The 15,916-nt window shown below is 46.3% G+C and overlaps 1 protein-coding gene across 1 annotated transcript in view; it reads left to right on the top strand.

Annotated features, from left to right (window-relative positions):
• Positions 1-13,036, top strand: part of LOC149432877 (heparan sulfate glucosamine 3-O-sulfotransferase 3A1-like) — a 154,921-nt gene extending 141,885 nt beyond the window's left edge. The window contains exon 2 of the mRNA XM_089664842.1: positions 12,247-13,036. Within this exon, the coding sequence (XP_089520968.1) occupies positions 12,247-12,868 (622 nt within the window). The 3' untranslated portion in view covers positions 12,869-13,036. The remainder of the gene's footprint in view (positions 1-12,246) is intronic.
• The last annotated feature ends 2,880 nt before the right edge of the window (positions 13,037-15,916 follow it).

The raw sequence follows: 15,916 nt of genomic DNA, 5'->3' as shown, positions 1-15,916 counted from the left end.
CACTTACGGGTTTTTCGTTGTAGTTTGCACGTTTGCGGACTTAAAAAAAAAAAAATATGTTCCACATACACAAACGGCAGCATACATTCAAATGGCTGTGCTGCTGACTTAAAACTCTGTTCCTAATGGTTTGTATAGGCAAAGATGCATAGAAAACGTAGCGTGACCCAAATCTAAATCGGATAATGTCCACAACAGCAAAAACTCCATAAAACCTGGGTTCCCTGAAGAATGGGACCATAGAAGGGATGGCAAAGCAAAGGAAAGCTCTTGGTCCTCACAGATCTATTCCCGTTGGACTCTCTTCCTGGGGTCATACATGACATGATCCCTGTAGCGTGCAGCCAGAACATTTAAAGTAAAGTACCAGAATCACAATACAATGTCATCCTTGTTACCCTGCCCTGCCTACATCCTTGTTAGGTTGCCTCTAGTCCATCCCTCCAACAGGTTCCTCTAAGTCTCAGAAACTACGTATTGCCCGAAGAACAATTTTTTTTAGATTGGTTTATTTGGGCCATGATTTCGACCAATGAATAAACGCCTCTCAGTTGTTAGATGACCGATCGGTCGATTTTCTAATTGTGTATTCCCATCTTAAAGCTGAGTTCCACTCACTCTGTAACAAAATAAACAGCCACTCACCCGTTCCCAGGGGCGGACTGACAACTCATGGGGCCCCCGGGCAATAGGAAATCATGGGGCCCCTGTGTCCTTGTCCAAACTCAAAAAAGCCTATGAAAAAGGTACCAGGGGCATCTCATGGGGCCCCCTACTGACCCCGGGCCCTCGGGCAGTGCCCGATTTTCAAAAGGTCAGCCCACCCCTGCCTGTTCCATGATCCCGCGGTGCCCCCCGCCGCAGCCCGTTTCACCGGCTGTCCTGTATTCCAGGCGCCAGCATCTTCAGTGTGGGCAGCCGGCTGTGACAGCTTGTGGCTTCAACTGCGCATGTGCAAGTAGCGCTGCGCTTCCAGAATGGCCCTGTCATCTTCTGGGACCTGTCACATGGCCCACAAGACTTCGGGGAGGGAGGGTAGGAGGACAACTTCCGTTTCCGATTGCCTAGCCGATCACAGCGGAAGTGGGAGTGGGTACCTGTCAATTTCGGGTACCCGCTCCCCAAAGGTGCCAATCCTTATTGGGGAGCAGGGGACCAATCTTTACTCCCTTTGGGTGGAACTCCGCTTTAAGATCCCATCACATCCCTATGTCACAATGCACAGCAAAGATGACGGAATCAGAAGAGTATGGGCACTGCCATCTCCAGCTCATGGCAGGTTCCTGTTTCAGCTGTCTCTTTTACCCAGAGCCTCATATTTGAGCCTTTTTTTCCATCAGCCGTTAATATTTCAGCAGTATCTCGAGAGAGACGATTGTTTCAAGACAGATTAGTGCTTTGCAGCATTAGCAAATTGGTGTAATTATCTCAGGTGCCCTGGGCCACCGTGTCAGCTCCAGTTTTGGCTTCATTACGTGAAGCGCTAATTGTTTTGTTTTGCAAAAGCAAGAGGGGGATCTTTGGATCGCTTGTAGATTTTGGTGAAATGTTTTGTTCTCCGAGTTGCCCAATTCTCCTTTCTCCCAGAGAACAGATGTTGTTGTTGCCTCCCTGCTGCTGGGAGGTTAACAGCGCTGACTGCTTCACCGTGGCGCACTTACATCGGTGCTGATGGCTTCACTTAGGAAGTTTGTAGACATGAATACGGCTAATTTATCAAAGGAAGGATTCCTGGTGGGTTGTTGTAAAAGAATCCTGTGGCCCGCCGTTGGGTGACTCATTATTGAAAATGCTCGTTGCCCTGCTGACATGTTTCGAGACTTCCCGCATCCCTGATCGGAAACCAATGGCAGATGTACAATTGGCAGCAGAACAATTTTTGGACGTCCACACAGAATTACGTGACCGAGTATAAACACTGTACTGTGCTGCAATTGTGAGTTGTTGCTGGAATCATTGGGGTTAACTTGCCGTAGAATGTCTGCGATTTGGCCTGTTAAGGTTCCTGTAGGCGAGGTATTTAGGCGTCAGGGGGTGGGCTCTCTTATCAGGAGATTGGTCATGGGAAGGAGAGGGACCATACACAGAGAAATGTAACACTTATGAAAATGGGTGGAACCTTGGCGGAACCCTGAAGTGGGACTGTTAGTGAGCCATGCTACTTTCAGTGGGAACTGCTAAAAAGTGAAAGGTGTGGACTAGAGGCGTAGGTAGGATATTTTGCGCCCGGGGACGCACTATAAAATTGGCGCCGCAGCCCCCCTCCTCGTTTAATCACATCAGTGACACCAATGATGGGGCACTATTCCCCCCACTGATACCAATGATGGGGCACTATTCCTCCCACTGACACCAATGATGGGGCACTATTCCTCCCACTGATACCAATGATGGGGCACTATTCATCCCACTGACACCAATGATGGGGCACTATTCCTCCCACTGATACCAATGATGGGGCACTATTCCTCCCACTGACACCAATGATGGGGCACTATTCCTCCCACTGATACCGATGATGGGGCACTATTCCTCCCACTGATACCAATGATGGGGCACTATTCCTCCCACTGATACCAATGATGGGGCACTATTCCTCCCACTGACACCAATGATGGGGCACTATTCCTCCCACTGATACCAATGATGGGGCACTATTCCTCCCACTGATACCAATGATGGGGCACTATTCCCCCCACTGACACCAATGATGGGGCACTATTCCTCCCACTGATACCAATGATGGGGCACTATTCCTCCCACTGATACCAATGATGGGGCACTATTCCTCCCACTGATACCAATGATGGGGCACTATTCCTCCCACTGACACCAATGATGGGGCACTATTCCTCCCACTGACACCAATGATGGGGCACTATTCCTCCCACTGACACCAATGACATTTGCCTGGCTGATCCCTGCTCCAGCCTAGGCTCCTTCCCTCTCCCATCCACAGCCAGCATACCTGGTTTCAGCAGCACCATCCGCAGCAACCAAAAAAATATGTGCTAGTTCCTTTTAACCTGAAAACAAAAAGGAGGAGAGCTAAAAAAATGAGTAGAATACAGGGGTGGACTGACCATTTGGAAACTCTGGCACTGCCAGAGGGCCCGGGGTCAGTAAGGGGCCCCATGAGATGCCCCTGGTACCTTTTTCATAGGCTTTTTTGAGTTTGGGCAAGGACACAGGGGCCCCTTGATCCCCTATTCCCCGGGGGCCCCATGAGTTGTCAGTCCGCCCCTGGCAGAATCCATTATACACCCGACAACCTCTGTATACAGTCCCATTCACCGGATAGCCATTGGATCCACGTATCATTCCCCGTAATTCCCTGCATTTAAACAGTATATACTCCTATATACCGGTCCGGGGAGAGCGGATATAGTGAATGCGGGGTCCGGGGAGATCGGATATAGTGAATGCGGGGTCTGGGGAGAGCGGATATAGTGAATGCGGGGTCTGGGGAGAGCGGATATAGTGAATGCGGGGTCCGGGGAGAGCGGATATAGTGAATGCGGGGTCCGGGGAGAGCGGATATAGTGAATGCGGGGTCCGGGGAGAGCGGATATAGTGAATGCGGGGTCCGGGGAGATCGGATATAGTGAATGCGGGGTCCGGGGAGAGCGGATATAGTGAATGCGGGGTCCGGGGAGAGCGGATATAGTGAATGCGGGGTCCGGGGAGAGCGGATATAGTGAATGCGGGGTCCGGGGAGAGCGGATATAGTGAATGCGGGGTCCGGGGAGAGCGGATATAGTGAATGCGGGGTCCGGGGAGAGCGGATATAGTGAACGCGGGGTCCGGGGAGAGCGGATATAGTGAACGCGGGGTCCGGGGAGAGCGGATATAGTGAACGCGGGGTCCGGGGAGAGCGGATATAGTGAACGCGGGGTCCGGGGAGAGCGGATATAGTGAATGCGGGGTCCGGGGAGAGCGGATATAGTGAATGCGGGGTCCGGGGAGAGCGGATATAGTGAATGCGGGGTCCGGGGAGAGCGGATATAGTGAATGCGGGGTCCGGGGAGAGCGGATATAGTGAATGCGGGGTCCGGGGAGAGCGGATATAGTGAATGCGGGGTCCGGGGAGAGCGGATATAGTGAATGCGGGGTCCGGGGAGAGCGGATATAGTGAATGCGGGGTCCGGGGAGAGCGGATTTAATGAATGTGGGGTCCGGGGAGAGCGGATATAGTGAATGTGGGGTCCGGGGGAGAGCGGATATAGTGAATGCGGGGTCCGGGGAGAGCGGATTTAGTGAATGCCGGGTCCGGGGAGAGCGGATATAGTGAATGCGGGGTCCGGGGAGAGCGGATTTAGTGAATGCCGGGTCCGGGGGGAACGGATATAGTGAATGCAGGGTCTGGGGAGAGCGGATTATTTTTTTGAAAAATTATAATTTTTGGTTATAAACTAATTCTGGTTATTTTTTTTTCTACTAAAAAGATAACCAAATAAATTGTGGCCAAGATTTATGAAGAAAGATTATTTATTTGCTTTTTTTTTCAAAATTTTTGGACTTTTTCATTTATATAGCAAAAAAAATAAAAAAAATCGCAGTGGTGAATAAATACCACCCAAATAAATTTTTGTCTAAAAAAAATGCTGAAAAATTCATTGCATGACCGCACAATTGTCATTCAAAGTGTGATAGTGCTGAAAGCTGAAAAATTGGCCCTGGTCAGGAAGGGGGTGAAAGTGTCTGGACTTGAGGTGGTTAATCAAGAGACAAAAAGGATCGGCCAATCAGTAATATGCAATGCATGAATACACCCAGCCCAGTCCAGCCTTCTTTAGGTCTACAATCTTGTCCCTGAAATCCTTGGACAGCTCTTTGGTCTTTGCCATGGTGGAGAGTTTGGAATCTGATGGTTTGATTGCTCCTGTGGACAGGTGTCTTTTATACAGGTAACAAAATGAGATTAGCAGCACTCCCTTTAAGAGACTGCTTCTAATCTCAGCTTGTTACCTGTATGAAAGACACCTGGTAGCCAGAAATCCTGCTGAATGATAGGGGATCAAATACTTATTTCCCTCATGAACATGTAAATCAGTGCATCATTTGTTAGACATGCATTACTTTTCTTGGTGACTGTGGTCCCAGCTGCCTGGAGATCATTGACAAGATCCTCACGTGTAGTTCTGGGATGATTCCTCGCTGTTCTCATGATCATTGACACTCCACGAGGTGAGATCTTGCATGGTGCACCAGGCCTAGGGAGACTGACACTTGTTTTGTGTTTCTTCCATTTGTGAATGATTGCACCAACTGTTGTCACCTTCTCACCAAGCTGCTTGGCCATAGTTTGGTAGCCCAGTCCAGCCTTGTGTAGGTCTACCATCTTGTCCTTGACATCCTTGGACAGCTCTTTGGTCTTTGCCATGGTGGAGAGTTTGGAATCTGATGGTTTGATTGCTCCTGTGGACAGGTGTCTTTTATACAGGTAACAAAATGAGATTAGCAGCACTCCCTTTAAGAGACTGCTTCTAATCTCAGCTTGTTACCTGTATGAGAGACACCTGGGAGCCAGAAATCCTGCTGAATGATAGGGGATCAAATCCTTATTTCCCTCATTATTATTATTATTATTATACAGGATTTATGGCGCCAACAGTTTGCTCAGCGCTTTACAATATAATGGGAGACAATACAGCAACAATACCTGGAGGTATTCCTGAGTGTAGCTCGGGGTAAAGTTTCAGCACCGCAAGCGGTAACCCCCCCGAGCTACACTCGGGAATACACTGCAGCGTTGCTCCGGGATCCCTTCTTCTCTTACCTTGTCCTGCGCTCCCGCGATGTCCCTCCTGCAGTGTCCCCGGTAATGTCCTCCGGCCGATGCCGGCATCTGTCTTCCGGGTTCCGTTCCCTGCGACGTCGGGACATACGGGGGACGGAACTGGCGGGAAATTTAAAAATGTCAAAAAGTGACATTCACTAAATACACTAAAATCACATAGTATAACATTCCTGTATCAAACCATTTCACACACATTGTGTCCCGAGTGCTTTGTCCGGCGCCCTGCCTGCATTTTTACTGTTCTTTCTGCCTGGAAACTGAGAAACGTCCATGGCGTCCAAAAAGCGTCCCTTTAGGTCAGACGCGGTTTTAGACCGGCTAGAGAACAGCGATAGTAAATCAGAACCACTTGCAGAATTGAGTGATAATGATTTGTGGGGGAAATTCATCATCAGACACTGAAAACGATTCTGCGACTGAGCTCAGCGATGTGCGAACTTGGCGCTATATTTCACATTTCAGTGTTTTTGGTTTGATTAGATTATTGAATTACATTTATTATTATTATATTATTATTTTTTATGAGATTATAATTTATAATTTTGTGTTTCAAATTTTATCATCCCCGGGATGTTTACTAGACTCTTGTTCGGACAGATTTCAGTGAGTTAATCCTAAGAATTACAGGCCTACAATAAAAATACGACATATTTCCATGCAAAAAAATGTACCGCTTTGAGCACAGAAATATTGACATAATCAGACCGCTAGGGAGGTGAATACCGATCTAGGGGTGGACTGACAACTCATGGGGCCCCCGGGCAATAGGGGATCATGGGGCCCCTGTGTCCTTGCCCAAACTCAAAAAAGCCTATGAAAATGGTACCAGGGGCATCTCATGGGGCCCCCTACTGACCCCGGGCCCTCGGGCAGTGCCCGAGTTTCCAAATGGTCAGTCTGCCCCTGTACAGATCCTTTCTATAGTGAGCTACAGGAAGTGTGGCAATGTTCGGCAAACTTTACAATGCTACGGCTCACTCAGGGCTAAGTGGCAGTTGACAGGTGATCACCTGACCCGTTCCATCTCTTGTTTCTCTTCATATTTCTGCTGCTGATAGATTGGCAGTTGATAGTTGGAGTTTACCTGGACGGCAGTTTATTTTCCTCCTAATGTGTTCCATTCAGTGACACACTAAGAATAGAGCCTTCAATGTGATGTGATAGATTGCTGTCCTATTTCAGCAGCTCTGTATGTAAAATTGGTGATGAATAGCTTTGTTCTCGGTATTAATGGAAGGCAGGAACATTCCATGTCTCTGCTGTTGTACTTGTATTACTCCAGTAAATGGTTACCTCTGTGTATTGCACGGAAATTGTAGTAAAATGTTCAGCAACCTTTAACTTGTCAGCTCTTGTAGGCAGGTACCATGGAAACTGCATTCCACGCATCAATACGTACCGGTATATACTGTATAAGTGCAGGGAATTATGGGGAATGATACGTGGATCCAATGGCTATCCGGTGAATGGGACTGTATACAGAGGTTGTCGGGTGTATAATGGATTCTTCCAGGGGTGCACTGACAACTCATGGGGCCCCCGGGCAATAGGGGATCATGGGGCCCCTGTGTCCTTGCCCAAACTCAAAAAAGCCTATGAAAAAGGTACCAGGGGCATCGCATGGGGCCCCCTTCTGACTCCTGGCCCTCGGGCAGTGCCCAAGTTTCCAAATGGTCAGTCCGCCCCTGTATTCTACTCATTTTTTTAGCTCTCCTCCTTTTTGTTTTCAGGTTAAAAGGAACTAGCGCATATTTTTTTGGTTGCTACATATTTTAGGTTGCAAGGTAAGGAATATGTGGAATCCGCTGCACCCTTCTATCTTTATTCGTTCTATATAAAATCCATATCGTAGACAGTGTCAGGAATAAAGAGATTAACGCATTTCACGCTAAAAACTAGCGCTTATTCATAATGGTGGTTATTAATAAGCACTAGTCAGAGGCGTCCCTCGGATTGGTGTCATCCGGTGCGATAACACTTGGTGACACCTCCTCCGACGATCCCCGCAGAATGGATCGGATCTGCGGATTGAGCATAATGGATCGGACCCAAATTATATACCCCAAAAAATTATAATTTAAAAAAAAACTTTTACGTTTTTATTTTATTTTTTATATTATATATATATATATATATATATATATACATATATATATATATATTGTTTTAACATACTGTCACCCTAGCAGTACATTGTCACCATAGTGACACTGTACTACTTGTGGAGGGTGATGAAGATTTTTTTTTTTTACACTGATTGCTTTTATACCCATAAAGGCTGTAAAAGCAATCATTTCTCCTTCTCTCTGGCTGCATTCTTGCAGACATTGAGAAATACTGTGAGAGCTGTGATTGGTCACAGCTTGTCACATGGTACAAGGCTGTTGTGAATAGCCCTGTACCATGTGATCTCTGTGATCATTCACAGATTTCACACGTAGTAAGCAATGATGTCAGGAAGTGATATCTTGCTTACTACTATTCATGTGATCACTGATTGGCCAATCATGGGTCACATGATCGGGACCTCACACAGAGGTCTCGTACAGCAATCGGTGTTCTGCTGAGTCCGGAGCACACAACGGGCACCGGATCGCGGCACAGGCAGTGAATCACTTTTGACCTAAAGGGACGCTTTTTGGACGCCATGGACGTTTCTCAGTTTCCAGGTAGAAAGAATGGTAAAAATGCAGGCAGGGCGCCGGACAAAGCACTTGGGACAAAATGTATGTGAAATGGTTTGATACAGGAATGTTATACTATGTGATTTTATTGTATTAAGTGAATGTCACTTTTAAAAATTTTTAATTTCCCGCCGTTCTGTCCCCCGTACGTCCCGACGCTCACAGGGAACGGAACCCGGAAGCCGGCATCGGCCGGAGGACATTGCCGGGGACACTGCAGGGGAGACATTGCTGGAGTGCAGGACAAGGTAAGTGAAGAAGAGATCCCGGAGCAACGCTGCAGTGTATTCCCGAGTGTAGCTCGGGGTCACCGCTTGTGGTGCTGAAACTTTACCCCGAGCTACACTCGGGAATATCTCCAGGGGGGTTAACCTACGTTTTCTAGCAGTCAGTTTCCAGCGGTCAGAAGAGTTTTTCAAACTCCCTGCGTACATGAGCCCTAAAAGTATTTTTCAGTGCATTCTGGGAATTTGAGAGGGTCTCCTGAGGTTATTTTTTAAAAACGCTTCTAAACGCAAACGCACCTAAATGCGCATACACGCGGTAGGTAAACGCAGCTAAACTGGTGTTTTTAACCTACGTTTTCTAGCAGTCAGTTTCCAGCGGTCAGAAGAGTTTTTCAAACTCCCCGCGTACATGAGCCCTAAAAGTATTTTTCAGTGCATTCTGGGAATTTGGGAGGGTTTCCTGAGGTTATCTTTTCAAAACACTTCTAAACACAAACGCACATGAACATGGCTAAATGCACATAAACGCAGTAGGTAAATGCGGCTAAACTGACGTTTTTAAGCTACGTTTTCTAGCAGTCAGTTTCCAGCGGTCAGAAGAGTTTTATCAAACTTCCCGCGTACATGAGCCCTAAAAGTAATTTTTTTCCCCTGACTCTACCTTTGTGTTTTGCTGGCCTGTTTATTTAGAGGTTTGCTTGGATTTCATAGTTAACTCCCTTGTTAATAACTGGGAACACAAACTTCCTTTGCCAGGAGGCTGCTATAGATGGGTAGGTGTGAAGAATGATGGAGAAGATGTCTGCACATTCTCGAACCCTCTGGTACAGGGGCGGACTGACCATTCGAGCACTCGGGCACTGCCCGAGGGCCCGGGTCAGTAGGGGGCCCCATGAGATGTCCCTGGTACCTTTTATAGGCTTTTTCATAGGCTTTTTTGGGTGTGGGCAAGGACACGGGGGCTCCATGATCCCCTATTGCCCGGGGGCCCCATGAGTTCTCAGTCCACCCCTACTCTGGTAGCTGCTAATGTGTCTTGCTGCTTCGTTGGTAGACTTGGAGACAGACTTTCTAACAAGGCAGCTGAAGGAACTCCTTATTGCCCCTAGGTTAACTAGAACCAACACAATCCACCCACCGGCCATCATAGTCCAAAGTGACATCAGGCCATCCCTATAGTCTCCTGTTTTAAGTCAGCACGGAAATAAGACAAACGGTTGGCTGGTCTGTTCATACAACATCAGACTGGGCAGCCTATGAAGATGTCAGCAGGTTCAATCCCTAAGCTATAACACATACATTATTTGCCAATCTCAGTTTTTACCCTTATTGTTACTGCTCCTTATGCAGGCCATAGACGGGTCGAAAACAGGCCGTTTTTTTGTTAAAAAAATGAAAAATTGGTCGTTCGATCGTCCGACGTTACCACAAACGGACGATTTTCGTCCCGCCTACGGCCGGCATTTAATTACTTCTGTCCCTTGCAGAGAGCTCCGCTATTATATTTGACATGAAAAAGTCTTGCAATGTATCCATTTGTATCCATTTCAGATACAAATGTTTTTATTCGGATACAAATGGATACATTGTTGCAACCGCAAGACTTTTCATATAAACTATAATAGCGGACTGGAATTCTTTTTTTTTCTTCTTTTTCTTATTCTTCTTTTTCTTATTCTTTTTCTACTTTTTTTTATTCTTCTTTTTCTTCTTCTTCTTCTTCTTTTTCTTCTTCTTCTTTTTCTTGCAGGTCATGGCTCATGCACAGATTTTTTATCGGTAAAACAATTGGCCGATTTGCCCATCATTGCCAGGAAAATCGTCCGATTGTCAAAATCGGCCGCACATTTTCCAACTTTACAGATAAAAAAAAGTGCCAAAACCCCGAAAAACGGCTAACCAATTAACCCACTAACGGTGCGAAAATCAGCCGATTTTGTGTTTCGGCCGATTTTCGACCCATCTATGGCCTGCATTAGTTTACTTTACTAACAATTAGTCTCATTGAATTAGGCCTATTGCTATTTGTTGGAAGCGAGAGCAGTCGAGGGTTTATATTCCCATTGGACAAAGCACAACGCTTCCCATGGACACTAATCAGCAATGGCTGTAGGGCAATGAATGGTTAAGGATAGTTTCCTAGTTTTGCTCATCTCTTTCTTTCACTAGCAACTGAATCCCTTAGATTCAAGAGCCTCTGTATGATCTGCCGACTGTCTTCTGGTTCTGAACCAAAAAGATGACTATTTTACAGAATGAATGCTTTGTAAATGGCTTATACAGGAGGAACAAAGATTCTGACATTTCCAGAAGTGTCGTACTGTCTCACAGAAAACTCAATTTGCGTGGTTTTTGCTAGGCAGATGTGATATTATTATACAGGATTTATATGGCGCCAACAGTTTGCTCAGCGCTTTACAATATAACGGGAGACAATACAGCAACAATACAGTTCAATACAAGAGGGATAGGAGGGCCTGATCCTGGGAGCTTAAAATCTAAGAGGGAGGGGCTGGTGGTAAAAAGGTAATAACTGTGGGGGATGGACTTGTAGGAGGAGTAGAAGATTCCATTATTAGCTGAGCTGAGGCTTCCCTGAAGAGATGGGTTTTCAGAGATCGCCTAAAAGTGAGCAGAGTGGGCGATAGTCTGATAAATTAGGGTAGAGAGTTCCAGAGGATGGGGGAAGCTCTGAGGAAGTCCTGGAGATGAGCATGGGAGGAGGAGACAAGGCAGCTAGAGAGCAGGAGGTATGGTTTGGGTGCTATTTGGGCGGCACAGTGGCTAAATGGTTAGCATTTCCGCCTGGCAGTATTAGGGTCACTGGTTCAAATCCCAGCCACGGCACCACCTGCCTGGAGTTTGCATGTTCTCCCTGTTCCTGCGTGGCTTTCCTCCGGGTACTCTGGTTTCCTCCCACACTCCAAAGACATGTTGCTAGGTTAATTGGCTCCTGTCTAAATTGTCCCCTAGTATGTGTATGTATGAATGTGAGTTAGGGACCTTAGATTGTACACCCCTTGAGGGTTAGGGACCTTAGATTGTATACCCCTTGAGGGTTAGGGACCTTAGATTGTACACCCCTTGAGGGTTAGGGACCTTAGATTGTATACCCCTTGAGGGTTAGGGACCTTAGATTGTACACCCCTTGAGGGTTAGGGACCTTAGATTGTATGCCCCTTGAGGGTTAGGGACCTTAGATTGTACACCCCTTGAGGGTTAGGGACCTTAGATTGTACACCTCTTGAGGGTTAGGGACTGATGTGAATGTACAATATATATGTAAAGTGCTGCGTAAATTGACGGCGCTATATAAGTACCTGAAATAAATAATAAATATTTGGAGACAAGATCGGTGATGTAATTTGGGGAAGAGTTATCAATGGCTTTGTATGTTAATGTTTTGAATTTCATCCGTTGGGCAATGGGAAGCCAGTGGAGGGATTGGCAGAGCAATAGCAAACAAATTGCATGGCATGCTGGTATAGCCTATAGTTTTTATTTTTTTAATCTGTTTTCCTTTTTTTATTGTTAGGGACTTAATGCCGCGGACTCTCGATGGCCAGATTACCATGGAAAAAACTCCCAGTTACTTTGTGACCAAGGAGGCCCCAGCCCGTATTTCGGCCATGTCGAAGGACGCCAAGCTTATCGTGGTGGTGAGGGACCCGGTGACTCGAGTCATATCGGATTATACGCAAACATTATCCAAGAGGCCGGACATCCCCACTTTCGAGAGCCTGACGTTTAAAAACAGGACTACGGGTCTTATCGACATTTCATGGAGTGCCATCCAGATTGGCATCTATGCCAAGCACTTGGAGAACTGGCTCCAGTATTTTCCCATGAGCCAGATCCTGTTTGTGAGCGGGGAGAGACTGATCACCGATCCCTCAGGAGAACTAGGGCGCGTTCAGGATTTTCTGGTGCTTAAGAGGATCATTACAGACAAACATTTTTATTTCAATAAGACTAAAGGTTTTCCTTGCCTAAAGAAGGCAGAAGGGAGCAGCAAACCCCACTGTTTGGGAAAAACCAAGGGCAGGACTCACCCCAACATTGACCCAGAAGTGGTCCAGAGACTACGGGAATTCTACAGGCCATTTAATATGAAGTTCTACCAAATGACTGGGCACGACTTTGGCTGGGATTCATAAATAAAACAGATATAATATATTAAACTTCTATATTTTTTTTACACTTAAAATAAATCTTTAGGTTGTGTCTTCACAATAAGAGATGTATAACAATCACATTATAATAAATAATTTCTCTTTTTCATAACCAAATGCAAATATTTAATAAAAATTTTTATTCAATTTGGATTATGGGGTGTTGGCAGAAAATGTATAAACATTACCTAATAGTGTATTGTGTGTTCATAATTACAGTACATTCATTTAGAGGGAAGAAAATGGCTTGTTCCAGAAAGACAATACTTTCTTCTGGACGCAAATATCTGCCAAAACAACAAATAAGCGATGAGCCCAGGCTTTTATAGAGGAGGGCAATTCTGTTATGGTCATCTGAATTTCAACAAGGTCAGAGGAAAGAAGGCCTCTCACCTTGCAGGTTCACTAACTTGTTGTAGTTGCTATATTCTTTCCAAGACTAAAGTGCTGGTAAAGGTTGAAAATGCTGGTAGATAGATTTAAAAATTAAACATGTACCAACAGGTTTTATCAGCTAAGGACCCAACAAGAGTCCAGGTGGAACTGTGCACATATACCTGGGTATATATATATCACGTACCTGGTGATGGAGGCCAATGGAGAGAGGGCTTCCCTTGTGGCTATGTTCCAGACTCCCCAGAGATTGGAACAGTGGGAGTCAGGCCCAAAGTTGCACAGGTCCCCTGTAGGAGTGCTGGTTGGTGGTCCACTCAGAAGCACAGCTGGTGCACAGAGATAGGTCTGCAGACAGGAGGAACCTGTGTGTGGTATGCAAGCCCTTCCGGGATTTAGATGTTTACTGGGTAGTCGGTCAGGTACCAGGTGGGAATCAGAGCACACATAGTCAGATGGGATAGTTGAGGTCATACACAGAAGAGCGAGAGAGAGAGAGAGAGAGAGAGAGTATCCGTAAGCTAGGCCGAGGTTCAGATCAGGGGTAAGGCAGAGTAGACAGGTCCAGGAGCAAGCCGAGTCGGTAACAGGAAATCACGGGTCAAAGTCACAGGAAACAGGAGCATGGCACGGAAAGCTAGAGATCATCTAGCAGCTTGAGGAAGTGATGAGCCTCCTTACAAAGGCCGTCTGGCACCAAACTGAGGCTGATGTGTCCTTCTGCGGCCATTCAGAGTACTAGCAGAAATGCCAGATCTTCCAGAACTTCTGCCATGGACAGGACCCTGACAATATAATTATTAGTAGAGATAACTTCCTGATGAACGTTGCAGTAAAGTTTAGTTAAAGGCCCTTGAGGATGATCAAAATGCAACATCAGTCTTGGTGTCGGAGACCTGAAGTTAAGATCAGCAATGATGGGGAGATGCTCCAGTCATTGTCCAACCAGTCTGGAATGCAGCTTCTCACCAGCAGATACCGTGATGTGGCACTGGAACTCAAAGTCAGCCTTTCAACTCTACGTCTAAGTCCCTAGTAGTTTCTAATCTGTGATACAACTAGACCATTTAACAACCATAAGCGGCCATCAGATGACTAGCCTGACTCTAGCCTATGCTGGTTATTTACAGTAGGCAAATGTCCAGGTACAGGAACAGGGCAAACAGGGAGCTTGAATCACAAGCAAGAGACTAAAGGTTTGACAGGCTTAAAACAGGGTTGAACACCACCCAGAGACTGTGTCTAGCACTCACCGTGCAGGTGGACAGACAGACAAAGAGAGTGCAGCTCAGCCAAAACCAGGATGCTGGAATGAGACCAGCAGCTGCCATGGAGCAGGAGTGTTACACGCTCCTAACAGTCTGAATTAGCAATAGCTCTTCCAAGGGGACATGTGGCCTCATATGAAACCTCTTTCTCCTCACTTCCTCCTTCTGGGGTTTTCAAACCAGCAACCCAAAGACAGAAGTGCACACAAAATTAACTCTTGCTTATTAGGAACACAGGTCTTCACAAATACAGACAGCAAATCCCTACACTTGAATCTTTAATAACTGAAGTTAGTCAATAAAAGGGATCACTTATACTCCAAACTTGCATTAATTGATGGCTAACGCAGCACAATACTCTACTACTCCTACGATGGAATATTTAACATGCAGGCATATAAAAAGGAACACAAAAAAGATTAACTTTAGGTCATATCAGAGCGTGGCGCTATTAAATAGTGGATTATGTGCATACGCTCCTTACTTGGCCGGCAAGGCCTTTGATACTGAGGACCATGTCAGCTGGTTGTCAGGCAGCAGGGACAGACAAGCCTAACTTCTGCAAGCACAGATAATAATGTCATAAATAAAAGCTGTGGTCTCCCTTTAGCCCTTTTGTGACCAGAGGCAAATAAAGCCTACAAGTCCAAACCATATTTAGCAGCACCAGCATGCTCCCCCAATCAGACACTGCAGCTCATAGTGGGAGGGTTTTAGTAAAAGTGTAAATTCTGCCAATCCAGAAAGCAGTGGGTAGGAGTAGGTGTGGCCAGGTGGTAATTAACAAGCTACAGGCCTGTAAATCAGCAGTGACAATGCTAAAAGCTACGCCCTCTGCGGCAAATTCTCATTCCACTGCAGTGCAAGCAGGCACAGCCTACATGAGCGTGGCACCTCTGGAGCAGTGCAGCATAGTTGCCACCCCATCACTGGAAGCCTTCACTGTCAGGACAGTCATGTATTTGTGGGGACTATGAGAACACAGCAAATGCAGATCTACATATAAAGTGAGACTAAACAGCATCCTTATTCTTCAAACATGATCCGTACACACCCACTACCTATTTTTCATTCTTTTCTTCATGAAATCCCTTTTTAATGTGCATCTGCCCCAAACCCACCACCCCCACACACACACTTCCACTGCTCCATGCACACTACAAATCCCATAGTCCCTAGCCCATCCCAGGAGTGAGCAAGAGCATTTGTCTACATTCCTACATACAGTGGGACCAGGGGCGTATTTACCACAAGGCAAACAAGGCATTTGCCTAGGGCGGCATTTTTTTTGGGGCAGCACTGCTCCCCTGGAAGAAGGGACACACACATCACGGGAACCAGGTGGGATCTGTGAGAGGGATCTGAGTGCTGC

Source organism: Staurois parvus, unplaced genomic scaffold (assembly GCF_062004578.1).
Source record: "Staurois parvus isolate SC_StPar_1 unplaced genomic scaffold, SC_StPar_1.0 ptg002066l, whole genome shotgun sequence".
Taxonomy (NCBI): domain Eukaryota; kingdom Metazoa; phylum Chordata; class Amphibia; order Anura; family Ranidae; genus Staurois; species Staurois parvus.
Note: the sequence above shows the minus strand (reverse complement) of the source record. Positions and strands in the feature narration are given on the sequence as shown.